The following is a 25,853-nucleotide window of genomic DNA, read 5'->3' on the forward strand; positions in this document are numbered from 1 at the left end:
ACAATATTTCACATAATTAATCGTATAACACAACGTTGGGATAGTTATTGAATAATGACAAAATGTGTATCGCATGCATTCTATTAGGTATTTAGGTAACTACATAGTAAACAAACAGCGAGAAACGGACTACATGACCTTTGATTTTAATAAAACGACTTTCTCATCGGTACACTTACCGTGCCGTACAGGAAACTGCTTAAATAATTGCCGTCGTCATCTCCGGTTAGTGACTATGTTTTACAAATTATTTGTTTTGCTGGTGAAGGTTTGTGATAGTTGGTAGTGATCTTTAAATAAAAACGTGTGATTGCATGTAGTAAACATTTCAAAGTGATTCGAGTGCATAGGCCGTATAACTCTAATCTGCTTGCCGGGTAACGTTAGCATTCATTACAATTAGCATTAGCATGTTAGCTAGCTAGATTATTTCAAACGTTAGTTATACGAGCTAGTAAAATATACACTGTATAAAAATGTATGTGGACACCCTTTCAAATGAGTGGGTTCGGCTATTTCAGCCACACCCTTGTATAAAATCGAGAACGTAGCCATATATTCTTCAAAGACAAACATTGGCAGTAGAATGGCCTTACTGAAGAGCTCACCTTCAAGTCTGTTAGTCAATTTTTTTGCACTGCTAGAACTACCCTGGTCAACTGTAAGTGCTGTTATTCTGAAGTGAAAATGACTTAAGGGCAACAATGGTTCAACTCCATATTAATGCACATAATTTTGGAATGAGATGTTCGACGAGCATGTATCCACATACTTTTGGTCATGTAGTCTACGTTAAGCATGCAACTACTGCTATTTAGGTAGCTAACATGGATAGCTACTCTGCCAAGTTTTGGATGCTCACTTGCAGGTTTACATATTCCACACTTCAGAAATGGGATAGTTAGCTAGCGGGACATCCTGGCCTTCATTGAATTGGCATATACAAATCTGAATTAATTTGCCAACTTGGGCAATTGTAAGCAATCCACATCAATTATTTGTAGTTGTATACCAAATAGTAGATAGTTTCAGTATCATTTTCTAAATTAAACTTCAAAAGTTGGTGACACAATGACAAACCCCTGGTGTTGACACGGGGAAGTGATTAGTCTTGTCATCATAAATATCTCTTCGTAGAGGCCATAGGCAGCTGACAAATGAAGTTGTTCAAATGAAATGCCCCCTTTTCATCGGCTTTGTGTCCTAAAACGGCTGTCACGCTTTTGTTGCAGAAGCAGCAACCATGTCTGGCACCGGGGGAGGGAAGCGAGCCTCAGGTGGGGACAGCTCCCCTGGTCCACCTGAGAAGAAGTGTAAAAAAGAGGAAAAGACCACCACCACTCTCATTGAGCCCATACGCATTGGGGGAGTGTCCTCTACGGTTAGTCCTCTTTTTGTCCCCCACAACTGGGTCTTGTCTGTGCTTAACCATACAGGAGGGATGTTTTAATTGATCTTCTTTATTGTCACGTGACGTCTGCAGGAGGAGATGGACATGAAGGTGATCCAGTTTAAGAACAAAAAGCTGAGTGAGCGTCTGGAGCAGAGGCAGACCATGGAGGATGAGCTGCGGGAGAAGATCGAGAAGCTGGAAAAGCGACAAGCTACTGACGATACCACACTGCTCATTGTGAATCGCTACTGGTCCCAGGTACGTACGTCCTACAAATATTTGCTGCCGTGAAGGAACATAGACATATTCTCAACTTAAAGTGTAACCCCCCCCACACACACACAGTCTATTACCCTCTTTCTCTAACTTCCAGTTGGAAGAAAATGTTCACGTCCTGCGCCACCGCATTGACCCCACGGTGGTCCCGGCACCCCCCGCTACTCCTGTTTCTACCCCTACCCCGATGGACGCGGATGGCATGATGATCCCACCACCCCCTCCCTCAGCCCCACTCCCAGTGCCAGAACACGAGGAGAAACGGCCTCCACCACCCGACGGTATGGAGATAGCCCGTGAACCACAGCAGGACTCGACAACCGGTAAAGAGGATTCCTGCTCTCTTTCTCAACCTTTTTCATCTATGCATATCTAGCCTCTGATCAGAAGTAATGATACCTCTGAGTCCATTGCGTTGCCGCCGGTAATAACTGGTGTGAGGTACGGCAACATCAAGCACTAAACCTTTCTGTCACTTATAACTTACTTGTAGGTCGTCTTTGTAAATACGAATTTGACTTGCATAGTTAAATAAAAAAAAACACATCCTAAGTCTTCTCATCCTGACTGTTTAGCCCCGCCGCCCACTACTACCCTCAGTGAGAGTACCAAAGCCTTCCTCTCCACTTTGGACAACAGCAGTGAGGAGGAGCTCAGCCTGCAGCTGCGGGACAGGATGCAGTTCAGCAAGGAGGCCGCTGCCTGCATGGTCTGCGTCTTCGACAGGCTGCACAGCCGCATCAACGGCCTATGCACCCAGTTCCTGTCCTCAGGTAACTATTCAGACTCGCTTATCATGACTCTGGAGTTTTCACTTTCTGTTTGTAGCATCATGTGGGTTCTACATTTAGCATAATTATGTAGAGGGGTTCCCAACTATGACATTCACTGTGGTCCCTAGTGTGACATTCACTGTGGTCCCTAGTGTGACATTCACTGTGGTCCCTAGTGTGACATTCACACTGGTCCCTAGTGTGACATTCACACTGGTCCCTACTATGACATTCACACTGGTCCCTACTATGACATTCACTGTGGTCCCTAGTGTGACATTCACTGTGGTCCCTAGTGTGACATTCACTGTGGTCCCTAGTGTGACATTCACACTGGTCCCTAGTGTGACATTCACACTGGTCCCTACTATGACATTCACACTGGTCCCTACTATGACATTCACTCTGGTCCCTACTATGACATTCACTCTGGTCCCTACTATGACATTCACTCTGGTCCCTACTATGACATTCACTCTGGTCCCTACTATGACATTCACTCTGGTCCCTACTATGACATTCACTCTGGTCCCTACTATGACATTCACTCTGGTCCCTACTGTGACATTCACTCTGGTCCCTACTATGACATTCACTCTGGTCCCTACTATGACATTCACTCTGGTCCCTACTATGACATTCACTCTGGTCCCTACTATGACATTCACTCTGGTCCCTACTCTGGTGCCTATGACATTCACTCTGGTCCCCTATGACATTCACTGGTCCCTACTATGACATTCACTCTGGTCCCTACTATGTCCCTAGTGTGACATTCACTCTGGTCCCTACTATGACATTCACTCTGGTCCCTACTATGACATTCACTCTGGTCCCTACTATGACATTCACTCTGGTCCCTACTATGACTATGACATTCACTCTGGTGCCTAGTGTTACATTCACTCTGGTCCCTACTAGACATTCACATTCTGGTCCCTACTATGACATTCACTCTGGTCCCTACTATGACATTCACTCTGGTCCCTACTATGACATTCACTCTGGTCCCTACTATGACATTCACTCTGGTCCCTACTATGACATTCACTCTGGTCCCTACTATGACATTCACTCTGGTCCCTACTATGACATTCACTCTGGTCCCTAGTATGACATTCACTCTGGTGCCTAGTATGACATTCACTCTGGTGCCTAGTGTGACATTCACTCTGGTGCCTAGTGTGACATTCACTCTGGTGCCTAGTGTGACATTCACTTTGATCTCGTGTTAAATTCCTGTAAGTCGCTTTGGATAGAAGCATCTGCTACGTGGCAAATGCAATCACTAGTTGAGTAACCATAGTGACGGTGATGTCTTTGTCAGTGTGTGACGATGACAGCCAGGAAGAGATGCTCCGTCTGAATCGTACTCTGCTAGAGGAGAATGGCAGACTGCAAGACCTGGCCTCCTCCCTGCAGGGCAGACACCACAAGATGTCTATGGAGGTATGTTACCTCACCCTGTCATGTATAGTGTGTGTGTGTGATTGGTATGCCCACATCTCCATAGTGTCGTCTTTCAAGCTTTTGTATCCTCCTCAATGTGAATGTCTGCTAGTTCTCATCGGTGGTAATACATGGCGATTTGTGTGGACTCATCCAACCAATTTCATAATCACATTTTTGCTCTCATCTCTGCTCCTCTTTAACAGTACAACGAGCTTGTGGATAAGGTGACAAGCTCGGAGACCAAGGTGTCTGAGATGGAGACTGCTGTGGAGGATCTACAGTGGGACATCGAGAAGCTCCGTAAGAGGGAACAGAAGCTCAACAAGCATCTGGCTGAGGCATTGGAGCAGGTGTGTGTAATTTGTGTGCGTCGGTGGGTGTGTACTTAATTTACTTTGTGTGTGTAATGGAGCAGGTGTGTGTGAGGTTCTAGTGTCTTGTCATCGCTGATGTCACTCCGTTATGCATCGATGGCCAGCACCAGGCTGAAGCAGCAGAGCATGCCGTCCATTGAACAGCAGTTGTGTGTGTGTTGTGTGTGGGGGGTTATTGATGTCCTTCTGTATGTACATGGGTAAAATAATGTCTTGATATTTTATTGCGGAAATGAGGACTGTAACCACGTCTATATAGCTATTGTAATATGTCTGGGTTTGTGTACTAATGTATGGGCCAAGTTCGCTAAACCTTCTCTAATTGTTCTGTCCAGTTGACCTCGGGCTACTACACCACTGGCAGCTCAGGGGGGCTACCCGGTGGCCAGATCACCCTCAATATACAGAAGGTGAGTGCAGACTATTGTCCAACCATCCTATTGTCCATTTTTGAGCTTCCCTTCTATTTGGTTTGATACATTGTTGTTTCCAACCCTGTCATATTTATTTACATTTTATTTAACTAGGCAAGTCAGTTAAGAACAAATTCTTATTTATAATGACGGCCTAGTGCCCAAAGTGATACAAATTACTCCATATTGTAATTATTATATCTGTTAGTTTGAGAGCCTGAATGCAGAGTTGGAGCAGAACCAGGAGCTGGCCAACAACCGCATGGCAGACCTGGAGAAACTACAGCAGGAGCTCCAGGAGGCTGTCAGGGAGAGCGAGAAACTCAAGGTACAACAGCATCCCCCTCTGAGGGAATACAAGACAATACGCTGTGCATTCTGTTATGTCAGCTTAACAAAGGAGATGCTCACTATTCAGACAGTCATGAGTCAGATGTCATGTCAAGGATGATTATAATTGTAGAATGGACACAGTGGCTTCAGAAAATATTCATACCCCTAGACTTATACCAAATGATGTTGTTCCAGCCTAAATTCAACAATGATTAAAACATAAACATCACCCATCTACACACAATATCCCATAATGACAAAGTGAAAACATGTTTTCAAATTTATTCAAAATTCAATGACATTCCAAATTCAGCTCCGGTGCATCCAATTTCCTTTGATCATCCTTGAGATGTCACTACAACTTGATTGGAGTGCACCTGTGGCCAATTCAGTTTTTTGGGCCAAAGCATGTCAGAGCAGAAGCTATACCATGAAGTACAAGGAACCATGAAGTACAAGGAACTGTCCATAGATCTCAGAGATAGAATTGTGATGAGGCATATATCTGTGGAAGGGTATAAAACAATTTCGACAGTGTTGAAAGTTTCCAAAAGCGCGGTGGTCTCCATCATTGGGAGTATATGGCCGTCCGATCAAACTGCGCAACCGCAAAGAAGGACCGTGGTCATGGAGGTGACCAAGAACCCAGTGACCACTCTGACAGAACTACAGAGTTCCTTGGCTTAGATGGGAGAACCTGCCAGAAGGACAACAGACTCTACAGCGCTTCACCAATCTGGGCTTTGATAAAAAGGCACATGACAGCACACCTGGAGTTTTGCATCCCTACCGTGAAGCATGGTGGTGGTGGCAGCATCATAAGGATGGTAAGGATAGAGGGAACAATGAATTGAGCTAAATACTGGCAAATCCTTGATGAGAACTTGCTTCAGAGTGCAAACGACCTTAGACTGGGGGCAAAGATTTACATTCCAACAGGACAATGACCCCAAGCATAAAGCCAAAGCAATGCTGGAATGGCTTCAGAACAAAAATGTGGAAATTATTGGGTGTGTTCGGTTGTAAACAAGGTTCTAAACAATGTTCCAAGTTTAACCCAGAATCTAACAGGTGGAACAGCTTAAGCCCAGACTTGAATCCCATTGAACATTTGTGGAAAGACTTGAAGATTGCTGTTCACCGCCGCTCCCCATCTAACTTAACAGATCTTGTGAAAATCTGCAAGGAACAATGGGAGGAAATCCTGAAATCCAGATGTGCAAAGCTGATACAGACATACACAAGATTATTCAAAGCTGTAATCGCTGCCACGGTTCTTCTACAAATCATTGACTCCGGTGTCAATTACAGATTTCTTTATTTAATTCTCAAGAAATTAGCAACATTTTCAAAAAACGTGTGTTTACTTTTTCATTATGGGGTATTGTGTGTAGATCGGTGAGAAAAAATATAAATGTAATCCATTTTGAATTTGGGCTGTAACACAACAATGGGGAATAAGTCATGGGGTATGAATACTTTCATAAGGCACTGTAAACACTTAAAACAAATGTTAGTGTTTATAATTGTTTTACGTTATGATCACTGAATGTATACTCTGTATGTAATTTCTTGGCCAATGTTCCCTTGTCTGTTTGCTCTATCCCAAATGAATTGCAGTCATTTAGTTTTTCACCATGTCCCAAGGTGTCTTACAGTGTATGGAGGGGGGGGTTAAATTCACTCACTTACCTTTTCAGTTGGACCTGAAAAATATTCCAGAGGATGTGGTGAAAGAGACCGCGGACTACAAGTGCCTTCAGTCCCAATTCTCCCTGCTCTACAATGAGTCTTTGGGGGTGAAGACCCAGCTGGATGAGGCCCGGGCCCTGCTCCTCACCGCAAAGAACGCCCACCTCCGACAGATAGAGCACATGGAGGTCAGGAGCACTGATTTTGCAGAGAGCGGCTATTTAGAAGAAGGTTTTTACTTGCAATGATTATGATCCATGGTTAATTTACCTCCCTTAGTTGAATAGACTGATTGTCGCTCTGCATAAAATAATCGGACAAATTACTGAAGTGTAGGAGGGAGCCACTGATTTTAAAGTAACAAACATTTCAGCGTATCAGATCTGGGTTCAAATAGTATCCACCCACCCCTGCTTGGGGTATCAGGTGGATGGGTTTTGCAATTTTGGGACTATTCCATTGTTTCCATTGTGCCAGGCATACTCAATCAAGCACAGCTAAAGTATTTGAAAGAAAACAAATACTATTTGAACCCAGGTCTGGCATGTATATCATGAATACACTAGGAATATATGTGGTTAGAAAGGTATTTTGTACAGCCCGGGTTACAGCGGCCCGGGGAGCTGACTAGCTCTGCATTCCACAATGGTGTGTCATTGCCATGGCTACAGTGCCTTGTGTTTGGGCAAAACATGACCAATTTGGTGTAAGCAGAAACAGACAGGCTCTCTTTGTATGTTTGGAAAGTGGATTGTGTCACAATCAGTAAAAACTGGCTAAAACTAGTCAGGACGTCAGAGGTTTGGTGTGACGTTGCCGTTGGACTGCCGCCAACAAAAGCTGTGGCGCTTGTCATCTGTTCAGAGTGACGAGCTATCCCTACAGAAGAAGCTCCGCACAGAGGTCATCCAGCTGGAAGACACGCTGGCCCAGGTGCGCAAGGAGTACGAGATGCTGCGCATCGAGTTTGAGCAGAACCTGGCGGCCAACGAGCAAGCAGGTAACGTCTCATCTCCACAACACCTCTCACTCCCGAGGCTCGTTTCTATCATTAACAGTTTCCCATAGAACGCACAAGTTTCTCAGTGAGAATCTTGAATGGATGATTGTCAGTCTTATTCCTTTTTTTCCCCCCACCCTCTAACCGAGGATGTTGACTGTGTTTGGGATGAATGTCCTATCCTGTTATCACTATCCATATTGTTCACTAGTTTGGCGATACTTCACAAGTTTAGCACACGCAGACTACAGTCAGACAAAACAGAGGCTCTGACTGAAACGCACGGTCGTTGTTTCCTCATCAACCCTTCTGTCCCCCTTTGATCTTTCCCTCAGGCCCAATCAACAGAGAGATGCGCCACCTCATCAGCAGCCTCCAGAACCACAACCACCAGCTGAAAGGTGACGTGCAGCGTTACAAGCGGAAGCTCCGAGAAACACAGATGGAGATCAACAAGGTAGGGCGGCGGATCCTCTACGTGAGACCAATAGACTTTCTTTTGAATATATATATCATATTTTTATATTAAATTAAATTCTGCATATTTAATCAATATGCGGAAAGAGCCCGGCAATTTTTCTAACCAGATGACCTGACCAGGTCAGGATAAATTCTGGACTAGAGTGCTGCTACCCGACCTGAGCCCGACAGGGCCCCGACATTATACATCGGGTTAGGGTAGGGCCCAGTTTTTTTTTCATCAGTAACATTTTGATGCTGAGCCACTTGCGTGTGCTCGGCAGCGCAGTACAGTCATATCTGACTAAGATCGTAACATGGTGTCAGAAGTACTTCATCCTTGTCAAATATAAGACGGGAGAGATTATTTCACAGAAACTAATGGTTCTTGAGTTGTGTCTGAGTTTAGAGTGACCGAAAGTAGCAAACCGCTAACTGCTCTCTCGTGTCTCTTCGTTGAGCAGAGCAACCCAATCGGATCCGTTGCTATGGATACTCCGACTCAGAGCTGCAATGAGCAGAGTGAGCTGAGTGCAGGGAGCAGCTAATGGATTTAGTATTGGAGGAAGTTATTTCTGGTTTCGGGCAGGGCCTTGAATTTGCCAGAATCAATCGGCCTGGGTAGGGTAGTGCTCGCTTAAAATGAATCCCCTTGCAAGGCTCTACTCTGGACCCTTATTATAGGCTAACTAGAACCTTGAGTTTGCCCTGGTGAGGTGGTTCGGTCATGTGGTTCAACAAAACTTGAGTTGCACAATATTTGGTTAGTAGATGAGGATCAACGTGACTTATTTGAATCATGATATTTGCTATGAAAATCAGTGATCCACGCGATTGATGTCTCAAATCCATTTTCTATCCCTGCCCCTATGTCAGTTGCGGTGTCAGAGTGGTGACACCGGGCTTCTGTCGTTGGAGGAGCCGGTGAGCGACAGCCTGGAGGTGAAGAAAGAGGAGGATGAAGACCAAGAGGAGGAGGAGGAGAGGAGGAGGGAGCTGGAGAGACAGCGGGCCCGGGAGAGAGAGAGGGAGACTGAGAGGGAACGAGAGAGGGAGCGAGAAAGAGAGCGACAGCGCAGCGAGGAGTTGAAGAGGAAAGATTCGGACACCCTGAAGATGCTGAGGGCGGAACTTAAGTATGTTTTGTTTTTGATTATAGAACCCACAACTCCCATTTTTCATATTATACTGAATAAAGTAGGGGTGTGCAGATCTGTTCATATTCGTAATTTGATCCGTTTTATCTCACGTGATACTCGTTATCAGATTTACTTGTGATCGGAAAACCTGGAAGTGACCTTTAAATGCAGGTAAAGCCTATACCACAAGTGCACATTACTGTACTATAATTCAGAGTGCATCTCAGAGCACATCGTTATGTTCCTTCACACATTGTTGGGGCAGCAGGGTAGCCTAGTGGTTAGAGCGTTGGATTAGTAACCGGAAGGTTGCAAGTTCAAACCCCTGAGCCGACAAGGTACAAATCTGTTGTTCTGCCCCACTGTTCCTAGGCCGTTATTGAAAATAAGAATTTGTTCTTAACTGACTTGCCTGGTTAAATAAAGGTAATATATATTGTTCAAAGTTAAGAAATGATCCTGACAGCTGAAAATGCATATTGACTGACTTAGTCCTATTCAATTATCAACAAAATAGGCTAATATATAATGCGTGGGTGGCTACTGCTGCCTGCATTTATTCCAGACCCAGATTTAGTTGAAGGTAATTTGCTTGCCCTGTATTTTTTGCTTTCAAAAAGAGCAAAAATGTTCTCTCCCTACACTTATGCCACAACATTTGTACCATGAAAATGAACTAACTGCATTTGTCATTTTCAAATGTGAAAATGCCTGGGCGAGAAACAAATTATAATAGCAAGCAAGAATGGGCTTAGCACGCGACATAAAGACAGAGGGAGCGGCGACTTGTTCTAATCCAGTTATGGCAGCAGGCTCAACCCACACCCCGCCCATTTCTTGACAGACAGCCAAACTAGCCAATTGAGTAGTACAATTTATAGTACACAACGCTTCATTCACACTGTTTGAGAGATGCGTGCTGGCAGCTGAGAATGACTTTGTTCCCCCCAATCACTGATAATTACAAAAAATACTCATCATAATCCTATTCAGAAAATTCACCATATCTGTTAAGGTACTCGTTTTGTCCGATTACTCGGCACACCCCTAAAATAAAATATACTCTCATATAGTAGAAGACCTTAACACATTGTCTCATTCTAAAGTTAGGTAGTGCTAACTCTTCTACTGTCCATTCTCCTTTTCACTCAGGAAAGCCCAGGAGTCTCAGAAGGAGATGAAACTACTTTTGGACATGTACAAATCAGCTCCCAAAGAGCAGAGGGACAAAGTGCAGCTTATGGCAGCAGAGCGCAAGTCTAAAGCAGAGGTTATATTTTAAAAATCAAGAATCTCACATGTAAAGTTAAATGGTATTTGTTGGGTCCTGCTACTTTGTATGTCTTGTATTCTGTATAAAAAAAATTGAATTGTCTATAAAATCTTGGTCACAAAAAAATAAAAAAAATAATGTGGTAGAGTGCCTATGTGTTTGTCCATGTTTTACATCTAAATCCCTCCCCCCATGTCCCAGGTGGATGAGTTGCGGGTGCGTGTTCGAGAGCTGGAGGAGAGGGAGAGGAAGGAGAGCAAGAAGCTGGCTGATGAGGACGCTCTCAGGAAGATCCGTGTGGCAGAGGAGACAATCGACCACCTACAGAAGAAGCTCACAGCCACCAAACAAGTACTGTATATCCACTACACAATCAAAGCTGTTGCAGAGTTGTTGAATATGTTAAATGTCACAATTGCAGTGGGTTTGTCTTGGCTTTGCCATTGCTTTTTATTATTTTTTTACCAGGGATTTCAATGGAATTTGATTTCTTAAGCAATCTCGATGCCGATAAGTGAGTTGTTACGATGCTATTCAGTGGTATTTGAATTACATTAGATGAGGTGTCATTGTGAAGTCAGTTGATACATGTTAGTTACAATCACATTGTGTGATCCGTTCGGGATACATTGCAAGGTAACACTGTGTGACCTAATGTGTTTTCATCCGCCGTATTGTACCAGGTCTCTCTCTCAAAGAGATTTGACCTCAAATTAAACTACATAACTGACAGTAAAATGGGAAAAAAAACGAAACAAATGCCAACTCTATTCCAACCCCCCCCGTACCGCTCCATTGTGTCCAGGAGGAGGAGGCCCTACTGAGTGAGATGGACGTGACGGGCCAGGCCTTTGAGGACATGCAGGAGCAGAACAGCCGGCTGATGCAGCAGCTGAGGGAGAAGGACGACGCCAACTTCAAGCTGATGTCGGAACGCATCAAGTCCAACCAGATCTACAAGCTGCTGAGGGAGGAGAAGGAGGAGCTGGCTGACCAGGTGCTCACCTTCAAGACCCAGGTGAGAGCGACTGTGGAGGATGAACTGTCAGCATCGTGTGTGTTTATTTTCAGGGCAACAAAGCGGTGGATGTAAAACAGGTGCGTAATGTTGTTCATCCCTGATGACTATTGAAATAAAAAAATAAAAAACATTTGATTGTAGTCCTGATAATGCTTGTGTTTCTGAGCTAATGAGGAAAAAGGTCTGATTGATTGGTTCCCCTTGCTGTCTGTCACAGGTGGAAGCCCAGTTATTGGTTGTACAGAAGTTGGAGGAGAAAGAGGGCATCCTCCAGAGCTCACTGACCAATCTGGAGAAAGAGTTAGGAGTTCGCATACAAGCACTAGAACTCAACAAGAGAAAGGTAGCAAAACAATACCACTTACAATTTTAAACTCCCCTTCTTCCACAGTTACCTTACCAATACTACTACTCATAGTACTACTACTTTTACTATTGGTATTGTAATAATATCACAAAAAGGAATAACAATACCACTGTTATTAAGGACAATACTATCTGAGTGTCTCTTGCCCCTCCATCTCAGGCGGTGGAGGCAGCCCAGCTGGCTGAGGACCTTAAGGTGCAGCTGGATCACACCCAGTCCAAGCTGAGGAAGATCCAGGTATCTGTGTCTGAGAACCGCAACGCCAGAGAGCGGGAGTTGGGCAACCTCAAAAGAGCGCAGGTACACACATCTACTGACAAGTCTGTCCTTTCCACATATGTATCCTTTATTTAACCAGGTGAGTCTCATTTTATAAACGTGAATGTCTTTTTTTTTCTTTTTTCGAGGGAGCCCTGATGTTCATTTGTCAAACCCCTAAAAGCCTTCTGTGGGAAAGGCTCATTTTGAGTGTGAATGTTAACTGTCGTTTTAGTCTAGGCTCCTAAAGTATTCGACTGTGTCTGGCTGACTTATAGGAGGACCTGTCCAGGCTACGACGAAAGCTGGAGAAGCAGAAGAAAGTGGAGGTGTACACTGATGCTGATGAGATCCTGCAGGAGGAGATCAACCAGTACAAGGTAATTAAACAAATACACACATCCTGATGGCCCGGCCTTGCTTTTGTTCGATCAGTTACATGTGAGAAGGTTCACGTGTTGCGGGACATTTATTTTACAGCGTTAACTGTACATTTTCTGTACTCCACACCTGGCAGGCGAAGCTGCGTTGTCCGTGCTGCAACACCCGCGACAAGGAGACCGTGCTCACCAAGTGTTTCCACGTTTTCTGCTACGAGTGTCTGAAGACGCGCTACGACACCCGACAAAGGAAGTGCCCCAAGTGCAACTGTGCCTTCGGGGCCAACGACTTCCACCGCATCTACATCACCTAACTGCCGAGGAAAAGAAGAGAACAGGGATAAGGGAGGGGAGGAAGAAAATGAACAAATGGATGGAAGTGAGTGTGGTTGGAGAGCTTAGTTTTGTCTTTGCTTTCTCAAAGGACTTTCATATATTGCGTCATTGCCGGTTGGTGCTAGTGACCAAACGGATAGTTGTGACTGAGTGAGAGTCTAAAAACCGAAGTGCACATACCAAGGTATTCATACTTCTGGATACTCTGTTTTTGTTTTTCTGTCACATCTTTGTTTTTGGATCAGGTCTTGCCCATGTGGTAATTCACTTTTAACTAGGTCGTTGTTGTGGCCCTGTATGATTTGTTTACACTACCGTTAAAAGTTGGGGGTCACTTAGAAATGTCCTTGTTTTTGAAAGGCAAGCTCTTTTTTTTTGTCCATTTTTAAAATAACTTCAAATTGATCAGAAATAGTGTACATATTGTTAATGTTGTAAATTGCTATTGTAGCTGGAAACAGCTGATTTTAAAAAGAATAAAAAATGATTATGGAATATCTACATAGGCGTACAGAGGCCTGTGTTCCAATGGCACGTTGTGTTAGTTAATCCAAGTGTATCATTTTTAAATGCTAATTGGTCATTAGAAAACCCTTTTGCAATTATGTTAGCACAGCTGAAAACTGTTGTTTTGCTTAAAGAAGCAATAAAACTGGCCTTTAGACTAGTTGAGTATCTGGAGCATCAGCATTTGTGGGTTCGATTACAGGCTCAAACTGGCCAGAAACAATTACCTTTCTTCTGAAACTCGTCAGTCTATTCTTGTTCTGAGAAATGAAGGCTATTCCATGCGAGAAATTGCCAAGAAACTGAAGATCTCGTACAACGCTGTGTACTACTCCCATCACAGAACATTGCAAACTGGCTCTAACCAGAATAGAAATGGGAGTGTGAGTCCCCGGTGCACAACTGAGCAAGAGAACAAATACATCAGAGTCTCTAGTTTGAGAAACAGATGCCTCACAAGTCCTCAACTGGCAGCTTCATTAAATAGTACCCGCAAAACACCAGTCTCTATGTCAACAGTGACAAGGCGACTCCGGAATGCTGGCCTTCTAGGCAGAGTTGCAAAGAAAAAGCCATATCTCAGACTGGCCAATAAAAATAAAATATTAAGATGGCAAAAGAACACAGACACTGGACAGAGAAACTGCCTAGAAGGTCAGCATCCCAGAGTCGCCTCTTCACTGTTGATGTTGAGACTGATGTTTTGCTGGTACTATTTAAAGAAGCTGCCAGTTGAGGACTTGTGAGGCGTCTGTTTCTCAAACTAGACACTAATGCGTCCAGCTACAATAGTCATTTACAACATTAACAATGTCTGTACTGTATTTCTGAGCAATTTGATGTTATTTGAATGGACAAAAAAAATATGATTTTCCTTTAAAAAAAAACAAGCACATTTCAAAGTGACCCCAAACTTTTGAACGGTAGTGTACATGGACTTCCCCAGAATCGTCCTTGACAAACACCTGTATGTGCTTGTTTCCAGTATTCTAAGAAAAGACCACTCTGAAGAACTGAGATTCAATCTCTGGATGCAAGTCTAGTTGAGTTGTGTACAAATGCGACTCAATTCAGTAAAAATGGACTTTCTTTCATTATCGTAACGATCACGTTATGTTCCTGTGCAGAGATTTCACCAGATAATACTGCAGCGCTTTGACATGAACATTTGTTTTGCCACTTGTCCTTCAGACAAGTAGGACAGATTTGTTTTTTTTTTGGTCAGAAAGCTCAAGTCACCTAAGAGTGATACTTAAAATTGTTGTATGATTCAAGGAACCACTTTACAATATAAAAATGACCATTGTTGCTACCGTATAGAGAATCAGACAAATGTAGGCTACCCTCTGCATTATGGGCTTCTTTGCATATTCAAGCCTGTCTCAAAATAGAACACTGCCCCTTTTAGATGCACCTGGAGGATGATTGGCAACCCTTAAATAGAACTCGAAAATATTGCACAGTTACAATTCCAACTGAATACTTTTTGTCTTTAATAAATAATTGACTCATTTAATGAATTGGGAATCAAATGGCTACAGTAGGTTTCTTAAAAGAACGGTAACTAACAAAGACATGTTTATAACATTGTAAGGCTGAAATATTCAGGTTTCAGTGGAGGTTTATTGACCGCACTGTTCAACCAATCCAATAAATGTGGAGGAAGAGTTAAGATGGAATGTCACCTTGTTAACGTCCAAAAGCACAAGTCACTTCCCAGGCTCTTTCCATTTCACCTGAAACCCGAACATCCTGCGGAGGCTACTATGAAGCTATTCTAAGATTTTAACGTCAGAATGACATTGCCAATGTTGAATAGAGGGGGTATACCAGCTTTCCAATGGTGTTAGATTTATTCCTCAACTTCCAATAATAAATACATTTCAGATGTGCTATCCCCAAAATAATCATTTGGTTGTGTTTATGAAGGTCTTTGCTAACATTAGACTGAGTTTTATTTTTTAAGAACACAGTAGCATTTTCATTCATTTATTTTACTGTAGGCTATCTGTAAAAATGAGGGGGGAAAACCACAAAGCACCACAATTGAAGTGTTAAGTCATCACACAGAAATCCATTATAAGTACGTTTTGTAAGGTCTTATACAGCCCGGTGCAGTCCAAATGGTGTTTTTCCTGTGTTTCGTATCATTGTACAACAGCTGATGAAACAAACACTGTAAAAGTGTGAACAAAATTGATAAGTTCCTGCTTGAAAATACAATATACACAGGACCTTCAAATCAGCCTGTTTGCATGAGTGGGAGTTTCTGCTTGCCTGGTGGGAAATTGGTTAATAAACCAATAACAAAGAGAGTTCCAAACCTTTGCTAATAACAGCAAGTTTTTCCCTCCCCACTTAGACCACTCCCAGACAGTCTTAATTAACAAAAAATCTTGCTTGAGAAAGTTTTTTGCAAAAAATATTGTTGTTCATTTTTATGGAAAACTGTTACAGTAAGGTACTTGTTATCCAGAAATGATTTGATGTTGATATAAACATGGCTGAATTGGAACTTTTTAAGAAAAAAAGTGACAAAGAAAATGTATTTCAAAAGAACAGTAAAATATTTTCAGTTTTATTTTATTACTAGAAGTTGTTGCTTAGTAGCCTCGGCTATGCTACCTCCAGTACTCTGTGTGGAGTGCATGGAACAGCGTTTTTGGTTGGGAAAAGTTATATTTTGAAATAGAGCTCATCTTGGTTATTTGGCAAATAAAGGTCTTTCTGATAGATAAAAATGACCTGCAAGAACCTGTAGGATGATTAGAAAATGCTGATTTTTGGTTAAGCTTAGTTAATTACAAACGCTTCAATATTTCTCTGTCTCTTCTCGGGCCCAAGCACATTGGCACACATGCAGGTGATTGATGCGCACGACATTACATTTCCAGGATTTTCATGACCGTACCTGTGTGCTGACCAACAATTAGCTATAACTGGTCAAATAACTCCCTAACCAGCAAGGAATATCAACAAATGTGCACATGTGGCTACAGATAGATCTGCTCAAAAGCACATTCTTATTCAAATTATTTTTTTGATATTGTTGATTCTTATTTTTACATGTCTTTTTTTAACACAACATCTTCTGCTTGTCTGACACTTATTTTTACTTGCCCCGGACAATCTGAAAGTCAAGCCTCACTATTGTCAATAGGAATCATTCGACACAAAGTAGGCAGTTTGTAGTTTGCCTCAGAATCAGCACAGAAAGGAGTGTTAAGGATCACCTTGGGCTAGATCTTCGTGTGTTAAGCCAGTTATGACCAATCCTCTTGCTACCACCTAGTGACTCAGTCACACACAACATCTGCAGGTTTTAGTGCCTCATTACTGATGACATCATTTCAGTGGAATAGTCAGCTCATGAGTGTCATACTAAGTGGGCTGTCCCATCCAAGTCCTCCAAGACTACTTTGTTAAAGTTGACTTGTACATTAGTCACAAAACATCTGTTACAACCATATAATAAGCCTTTAATGGAACCTCTGAACACCATTTTCCTCTGTTCTCTGTTCTGACGATGTTAACAGTATAATGAGAGCTTGGTAATGCGTTTGAAGTTAGCTCCTGTGAGAACTAAAATCATAACTGGCCTCAAAAAACCACAGTGAGACTCTGGTGATCTAAAGTCAATGGCAAAAAAATGCTTTATGTATTGGTTCAAAATAAGACCTCTATAATATTTTGATGTAATGTTGTGTCTGGGTATTGGGATTGGTATAAATGAGTAGAGTGTGTGGGCTCTGATTGTGTGATATGAACATACATGTCATTCGGAACATACTAGTGATCATTTTGTATTTCACAGTGTAGAAGTTGTTTTCCTAGTAAAAACTTGAACTTGTGCATCATGAGTTGAATGTTGAATACATTTCCTCATCGTAGGGTTTTCTGACCTCTTCTCAACATTTTGGGAGGTCAATAATGGGAAAGCATTTGATCTTGCTAAAAAAAAGCAGAAGTATCAAATGCACACGAGTCTGCGAGTGTTGCAGTTCCCACTTGTGCGCCTAACATTTGGTTGCCCAATACTGTATATAGGAGGAGGGGTTTTGCGTTGTGTTTTTACAGATGTTGCTCCTTCCTGAGGATGGTAAAAAAAAGAAAAAGAAAAAAGCTCCTTTGACAGTCAAGTGTTACATTTGCATACAACCATATGACCATACAAAATAATATATACCATACATGTTATGTATACAACAAATATGAGATGGTGAGATTTAAAAAAAATAAAAAAAATAAAAAAACACTGCAACAGTTCCAGAACCTACTCATGTGAACCAAGATGAGGATCCCTCTCTGTAATTGTATTAAGTTCCCTGTGGTGTTTCTCAGAAAAATACCACTTTGCATCACAAAAGTTCCTCTTCTGTGAAGTTTTAAACAACCCTGAACGTATTCAACCCCAGTGTAAAGTGCTTTTCTTCACTGCTTATGGGATCCATATGCAACTGCCGGATACTTGTATTTTTTGGCAGTGCTCAGTGAATGACGTGACAGGCGTGGTAATAACAATGAGAACACAATTAATTCCAGATCTTTACAGACTTTGCACTCCGAAGTTGGCTAAAGGAAAATCAAAAAGGGTGCGGTCATGGTATTTTAGTTCTGCTGGTTCAAATATACATATTGTGAATGATCATTGACATTTTTCGCTTTACTACAATAAACGAAAGTAAAATGTTTTATCGTTCTAAAGTTTCCTGCCTGTCCGGACGGCAGTACTCAGAATGTGAGTACAGTACATAGGAAATGACTCATAGGAGTTGAACTGTTAGCGTGGGTGTGTACTCTATTAAAACAAGGCTCAGACTACTCCGGGTGACTCATTGTGAGGCTAGCTTTTCCATGGTGAAAAACAAAACGGGCTTTTCATCAGATGAACTTTCGGGAATTTCGTTTATACAAGAAACATGGCTTCAAACATTATCTGTGCGCTTTGTGGACTTGTCATTGCGACTGTAGCGAACCTAAACGGCGCGAACGGGCAACAAAGTAAGTAAAATATGTTTTATTTAACTTGTATGGATATAGATAAACTTGAATCATATGAAGTATTATCGTTTGATCTATGTAACGCAAAGACAAATGCTTATATACTTTTCGATCTCAATACTATATTGTAAATGCGAAGAGACGTTATTTCATCAAACTTTTAATCGCATGGGAATTCGTGTTTCATTGACCATCATGGAATCATCGCATGGCTACTCAAATGGAGTCGGATAAAAGAAAGGGTTGCTTATGGAGTTGCTTCCTCTACCAGCTGCCTTCTCACCGGTTCCGCATTCCAATCGCCTTATTTCACTCCATCCATGCCCATGGGTGAAAAGGACACCTGATTGATGGGGACACTTATAGTTGGAAAATCATTATCATTTCTTTCCTTTCTTGAGGGGTAAAAGTAAAGTAAAATTGTGGACTCTTGACAATAATATAATTCTTCCCATTCCCAGCACAAGAATAATTCCTTTATTGACGTTATTTTCTAGGGTGGCTCTTATTGCTGAGTGGATATCAGACAAAACTGTGTTAAATGCATGTGAGACTGTTTCGTTATTGACCAGGGCAACAATATAGCTAATGCTGAAATGGGGTTTCATCCAGGCCCTACGGGTGAATTTAGGATTTTGCAGGTGGTGATGCTGTCACCCAAAATGTGTTGATTGCTTATGTTCACACATCAATTTTAACATTACCAGTCCTGGAAGTCAGACACAGATGAGAAATCCACAGCAATTCCCGATAACATGCACAATCTCCTTCTTCATGAATAGTATTTTACCATGGAAACTCCAACTGATTGTTTGATACTGTAGATTTAATGCAAGTGTTGACTTGTCTCCAATTTCCTGCACACCTTTTTGTCTTACATCATTGTGCCACTCAGTTCTGACCTATATGCTATTGTTTCATTTAGTTTCAAAGCAGCTGATGGGCAATTCCACGGAACACCACTCCGACGCTGATTATTCACTTTCAAATGTATGCCAAGTGTAACAGTACAACTTTAAACCGTCCCCTCGCCCATACCCGGGCGCGAACCTGCACACATCAACAACAGTCATCCACGAAGCATCTTTACCCATCGCTCCACAAAAGCCGCGGCCCTTGCAGAGCAAGGGGAATTACTACTTCAAGGTCTCAGAGCAAGTGACGTAACCGATTGAAACGCTATTTAGCGCACACCGCTAACTAAGCTAGCCGTTTCACATCCGTTACACTCACCCCCCTTTTGACCTTCCTCCTTTTTCCGCAGCAACCAGTAATCCGGGTCAACAGCATCAATGTAACAGTATAATTTTAAACCGTCCCCTCGCCCATACCCGGGCGCGAACCAGGGACCTTCTGCGCACAACGACAACAGTCACCCTCGAAGCATCGTTACCCATCGCTCCACAAAAGCCGCGGCCCTTGCAGAGCAAGGGGAATTACTACTTCAAGGTCTCAGAGCAAGTGACGTAACCGATTGAAACGCTATTTAGCGCACACCGCTAACTAAGCTAGCCGTTTCACATCCGTTACACAAGCAAAAGCCGTTGATGCACAAGGACAACATTGTACATTGAACCATTTACATACAACATTTCACAACAACACATTTACTGGAAGAACTGTGGAGATGCAAAGTTTTGGTAACAGAAATGTGGCAAAATTTCCCTCCGTTTTTTATGCGACCAAATTTTCCAGAAACTGTTAAATATGTGCCCTGAATTAAGATTCAAAGATATCTGCAGAACGAATGGGGTATCAGCTATTACATGACACCTTGAGTTAGAAAAAAACTATTTTGGTTATTAAACTTTAGTAAGTGAAGTGGATTTACACCCGTTAACAGAATTATGGTAATGGATTTGTATCATGGGTCTGTACTACACAGAAATGCAGAATTATGCATTCTCTTCATGTTGATGTATCCTGAAAAAGGTACACAAAGATAGAAATACGCAACATCATCCGTGGCATATATGGGTAATATTCTACCCACTAGCTATTATTCTAAAAAGATCCGCCCCCAAACAAGACCCAATTTGGTTGGTCCGGACCAGACCAAATCTGAACCAATCATAGACGTCCATGTTTCACAAGTTTGGACATCACAGCACAGTAAAGTACAGTACAATACAGTAAAGTATAGTTCAGTACAGTACATTATACTGTCCTCTACTCTAATGTGCTCTACTGTACTGTACTATACTTCTCTTTACTGTAATCTACTGTGCGGCTACTATACTCTACTTATCTTTGCTGTACTGTACTGTACTCTACTTCTCTGTACTCTATTGTACTGTACTCTACTGTAAAACATAAACGTCTATGATTAGTTCAGATTTGGTCCGGTAACAAACCATTTTCTCAAAGTACATTGTCCATGTGGTTTATATGCTGAATGACAAAGTCACAAATCACTGGCTAGACCTCTAACCACTTGTGTGGCCTTTCGAGCTCAAGGATGAGGAAACTGTAGGCTTTATCTCTTTGATACTCTACATCACTTCAATGAGTGAAGCTATTGACGTAGAGATGTCAAACCTGCCAAGCAGTGTCAGAGTAACCCTAACTCTGTAAAGTAACAGGTTTTTCATCACATGAACTATGTTAAGTGCTGTGATCACTACATTGAATTTTACCATCCGGCTTTATTCTTTACCGGGTTGAATTAACATTGCAGACCCTTTATTCCGTACTTAATCACCTTAGATATAAATTGGCACATGCCTCTTCGAAATGAGTCTGGTACTGCTGCCTGTGGGTTCTCTAAAAGGATATGAGGTTTCCGGTGTAGTGTCTCTCAGGGGACACACTGTAGACATTTTCTCTCCAGTCTGTGTCTTGTATGTCTGTCAGTTCACTGCTGTTATGGTAATGTTTACTCCCAGTCTCACCACACCTTCTCTAGAAGTCAAACACACCAAAACAATGTGTCAGAACCTCATCTTGATAACACACATCCTGCCATTCACACACAGCGTCTCACCATGCTTGTGCACGCAAAGCCAATGAGTAATGTTGATTTGCATATTAAGTGCATCAGTACGAGAAAATCAAAGGAATTCCCCAACTCATTTCATAAGAAGAGGAAGCACACAGTTTCTCGGATCTTCTCTATTTCTTTGGACTTGATGTCATACGATTTCTTTATCATTGGGCAAAAACAATTCCTTTCTCAGACCGCGGACTAAGTGCATACCTTTTTATTGTCCGGTTTTAAAAACATCTACAATAAGATAAATCATATTTAGGTTGCTGTCTAAAGACTATTCAGGCAGATCCGTTGTTCTCATTGACCAATGCTGAAGGAAAATAATATATACTCTCTCTCTTCCAAAAGTTCATTTGTTTTGGTGAGGTAGAGGAACATTTCCCAAATGAGCATATTGAGTCACAAATTGTTGTCATTCAAACGGGTAAAAGCTGTAAGAGAATTAAGCATTGTCTCTCCATTTGATGTTTTTCTCACAGACCTATGCAGCAGTTCAGAGTTCTGGAGTTCGGACATAGACCAATGCGTATCCTGCTCATCGTGCAAGCAGTATCCAAAGACCCCTTCGTGTAACACTTGTAAGTCAAATCCTTAGCTAAGGAACATTCAACCTTTGTATCCTACAACTAAATCATCCCCATGCTTAATTTTATGCCTTCGACCATTATGTCCCCTTTCAGGCACATTTACCAAGGAAAGATCTGATGTCTGGAGACTGGCAGCCATTTCCAGCTTCTCTGTGCTGGCAGTTATTCTGGTCGCTGCAGTATTGATCATTGGAGTCATGGTGCATCGACGCAAGGCACAGAAGAGGCCCCTCCGTGGTAGGGCTCAAGGCTGCCATCTCATGATAAACTAACATTGTCAGTCATGAAACAAACGTATTGTAGCACGATGATAGAGGCACACATACGTTTGTAGCATTAAGACACATTGACCTCTTTGGGTTCCGGTGAAAATACATAAAAGAAAATCAGCATCGTCTTCTTGTTCTGCAGAACCCATTGAAGAGACAACGGGACCTCTTTACCAAGCGTAAACATTTCAGTAAGTGCGCGTTCCTCAAATTTGTTGATGTGTGACTAGTCGATGATAACGGTTGTCAATTATTATACATAATTACACATGTAAGTAGCCTACATAAGTATATGTAAATATTTCTGTACGAGTTGTAATTATGTTTTGAAATAATGGGGATGCTCAGAGGGAATTAACTAACAAATCTCTCATTACTTCCTCAGCCTCATCTTCCTTCTGACATTGATGTGACAGAACCAAGGGAACATCTTTGGATGACCAACCGAAACAGAATCATTTTTGTACAATGGAATATACTCTGACCACAGGGTATTATTTGAGTGGAGTTTGACCATTTAATTTATTATACTGTTAGTAAAGATGTGTTCACATACACTCAGTGTGTTTCGGAACGGAGCTCTCACATAGAACTGTGTTAACAAGCGCTGTCAATCCCCTACCTTGTCTGCAGTCAGACTGTACTCTGAGTAAGACAATGTAGTTAGTCAAGAGTATCTCTCACAGCTCTTTTTGAAATGATGGCCTTTGAGTAGTGATGCTAGGTTGAGCTTGTCTAGATATTCCAATATTCTATCTATCGATAAGTAAGTTCAATCAATAAGTAGTTTAAAAAACAGTAGTGAACATGAGACACATCTTGAATGATGTGGATTTCCAACCATTTCTGTCAATGCTTGAACACCTATTGTTTTATTGTAGCTTATTAGGACGAATACCAACTACCGAACTGTCTCGACTTGCCATCAGCAGGATAAAAGTGAATACAGCACAATCGTGCTTCCTGGGCCAGGTTTCACATACTGTACTTCTATAAGAGTAACGTTTCTATTTAACATCCTCGTGATAATGACAAGTAAAAGGGAAATGTTAGATTATAAATTCATGTTGGGCACATTTTGGCAATTTGAATGTACTTTTAGGGCAATTTATCCAGTCTGTGTTTCCATGTAGGAACTATATGCACTTAGAGCTACTTAGAGCTAGTTGTTTTTTAACTCATATTTTTAAAGGAGTAGAATTATTTTAACAGTATCGTGCACTGTACTCTCTAGGATCTTCCAATCAAAAGAGGCAAAGGGGAAAATAAGTGAACTGATTATGAAACTGCGTATTGGACATTCTTACACAGGTCATTTAACCATTATACTGTAGTATGTGTGTATGCAGGATAAGTAGTATAACACAGGGGCTTGCAAACTGTCGTGATGGAAAAGTTCAAGGTGGTCCAGAATCCTGTGGGAATGTGTTTGTATAGTTCAGGGATGGGCAACTTTGATGGGGGTGGGGGCCACAAAAAAATCTGAACACAATCATGAGGGGCCACTGTTGTGCCGCCACCCAATTCTACACATCTCGCAATATGGGAGAGAAATGTTTGCAGTTTTAATTATATCTTACTGAGACTGACTAACAAAATCAATGAGCACTAGACTAATTTACCAATCTACAAAATGTTAGCTGACATGGACTAATTGAGGAACAAGAAAAACTGCCGATGCACAACCAAATTTCTAAATGGCACCTTGTGTATTCTACTATTCTAACTCGCAACAGTAAGTTGAGACCCTGACTAAGCCCTTCCACCTGTTGCCAATCCCTGGTATAGTTTATACTGTTTTTCTTCTTTTTGCAATTAAATCCATTCCCGATGGACAAATAGGGAAACCTTAGCGTTGTGCTCTCCACAGTTGAAACAATGGAGATGAGTCAATGCTTGTGTGACATTTTTTTTAAACACTATTAGACACTGACTGCCAACCCAGAAAGGAATATTGCAATTTAGGGAAAAACAAACTGAACCCTATTGAAATGTATAACCATGGTATAACTGTGTACTCATCTTCAAACTAACTCAGAGCACAATTTTAGGGCTTGTGTGTCAGGATAATGTGGGTGGCTGAATATGACTTAATTCACATTACTGACAATATTACTTTCTTATCAATATTAAGTGGATATGTATACCAGCTGCAAGAAAAGGGTCATTGGACAATTATTATACAGATATTGTTTTCATATCTATTTATTTTGAATGATATATTTTCTAATGTTTATAGTTACATGTGGTAACAGCTAAATGTATGAATAAATGAATAAATACTGACGAAGGGACACCTGTAAAGTTGTTTGTAAAACCTCTGACACCAGCTGACCAATTAGATTTGTTACTGAGCAATCATTTAGGGCTCTATTCAATCGGTGAAGTGGTACAGATTGTGCAATAGCAGTGTAAAGGTCATTTCACATTGAGCCGTCATATGCAGCATTTACCATGAATGCAGTCTCCGCTAACGCGGAAACAGCCTTTAAATTTCAACGCTAAACTTCCGTATTTGGATTGAATATTGCCCTAGTGAATGTACTTTGTCTGTTTGGGTTATGTACATGAGTTAGTGTAGTAATAAGCATTGTTACAAATGAACTGACTTTTGTGTTATATAGAAAATTATGAATCCCATAGATTTGTTGATGTATAAACTTTATGGTCTAGATTCAATCCGTAGCGCAGAAGAGCCACGCTATAGCACGATTGAAATTTAAAGGCAATAATCCCGCAGTCACCTTCACCGTAAACGTTGCATAGGTCAACTCAATCTGAAATTACCTTTACATTTAAATTGTGCTATAACACGAACCCTCCACTCTACGGATTGAATCTCGCAAAGTTGTTCAACTGTCCAAATGCACACATTTTGCACTCACTTCAACCATGTACTGTGTTGCATGGATAGAGGCTTTGGTTTGGAACCAGGTACTAGTGAGTAGGAAGCAGTACGTTTTCGGAACCAGGTACTATTGTGTATGAGACAGGCCTTGGTTTGGAACCCAGTGGTACTACGTTTTCGGAACCAGGTACTATTGTGTATGAGACAGGCCTTGGTTTGGAACCAGGTACTAGTGAGTAGGAAGCAGTACGTTTTCGGAACCAGGTACTATTGTGTATGAGACAGGCCTTGGTTTGGAACCAGGTACTAGTGTGTAGGAAGCAGTACGTTTCGGAACCAGGTACTATTGTGTATGAGACAGGCCTTGGTTTGGAACCAGGTACTAGTGTGTAGGAAGCAGTACGTTTCGGAACCAGGTACTATTGTGTATGAGACAGGCCTTGGTTTGGAACCAGGTACTAGTGTGTAGGAAGCAGTACGTTTCGGAACCAGGTACTATTGTGTATGAGACAGGCCTTGGTTTGGAACCAGGTACTAGTGTGTAGGAAGCAGTACGTTTCGGAACCAGGTACTATTGTGTATGAGACAGGCCTTGGTTTGGAACCAGGTACTAGTGTGTAGGAAGCAGTACGTTTCGGAACCAGGTACTATTGTGTATGAGACAGGCCTTGGTTTGGAACCAGGTACTAGTGTGTAGGAAGCAGTACGTTTCG

The 25,853-nt window shown here is 41.8% G+C and overlaps 1 protein-coding gene across 4 annotated transcripts; it reads left to right on the forward strand.

The window, feature by feature from the left end:
* The first annotated feature begins 103 nt into the window (after window positions 1–103).
* Window positions 104–24,578, forward strand: rnf40 (ring finger protein 40). Of its 4 annotated transcripts, none has more exons than XM_052489060.1 (24): window positions 104–225; window positions 1,233–1,381; window positions 1,484–1,651; window positions 1,767–1,992; window positions 2,245–2,442; window positions 3,770–3,891; window positions 4,098–4,244; window positions 4,604–4,678; window positions 4,890–5,009; window positions 6,715–6,894; window positions 7,571–7,706; window positions 8,042–8,163; window positions 9,042–9,301; window positions 10,457–10,574; window positions 10,779–10,928; window positions 11,383–11,595; window positions 11,816–11,941; window positions 12,125–12,265; window positions 12,502–12,603; window positions 12,741–18,447; window positions 21,916–22,014; window positions 22,117–22,260; window positions 22,435–22,483; window positions 22,678–24,578. In XM_052489060.1, exons 2-20 carry the CDS (start codon window positions 1,244–1,246, stop codon window positions 12,915–12,917), a joined length of 2,919 nt encoding a protein of 972 aa, XP_052345020.1. In that variant the 5' UTR covers window positions 104–225; window positions 1,233–1,243; the 3' UTR covers window positions 12,918–18,447; window positions 21,916–22,014; window positions 22,117–22,260; window positions 22,435–22,483; window positions 22,678–24,578. The 4 variants fall into 4 exon arrangements, with proteins under 4 accessions (XP_052345020.1, XP_052345021.1, XP_052345024.1 ...); XM_052489061.1 differs by lacking the exon at window positions 104–225 and adding an exon at window positions 238–377; XM_052489064.1 differs by lacking the exon at window positions 104–225 and adding an exon at window positions 244–268.
* Window positions 24,579–25,853: the final 1,275 nt, after the last annotated feature.

The sequence above is a fragment of the Oncorhynchus keta genome, chromosome 3, assembly GCF_023373465.1.
Source record: "Oncorhynchus keta strain PuntledgeMale-10-30-2019 chromosome 3, Oket_V2, whole genome shotgun sequence".
Taxonomy (NCBI): domain Eukaryota; kingdom Metazoa; phylum Chordata; class Actinopteri; order Salmoniformes; family Salmonidae; genus Oncorhynchus; species Oncorhynchus keta.

What these genes read in the sequence shown, in the direction of transcription:
- rnf40 (XM_052489060.1), top strand. Translation starts at nt 1,244, where the DNA reads ATGTCTGGCACCGGGGGAGGGAAGCGAGCCTCAGGTGGGGACAGCTCC. An exon ending in ACAGCAGGACTCGACAACCG is followed by an intron (nt 1,993 to 2,244) that starts GTAAAGAGGATT and finishes CTGACTGTTTAG; the next exon opens with CCCCGCCGCCCACTACTACC. An exon ending in AGCGCAAGTCTAAAGCAGAG is followed by an intron (nt 10,575 to 10,778) that starts GTTATATTTTAA and finishes CCCATGTCCCAG; the next exon opens with GTGGATGAGTTGCGGGTGCG.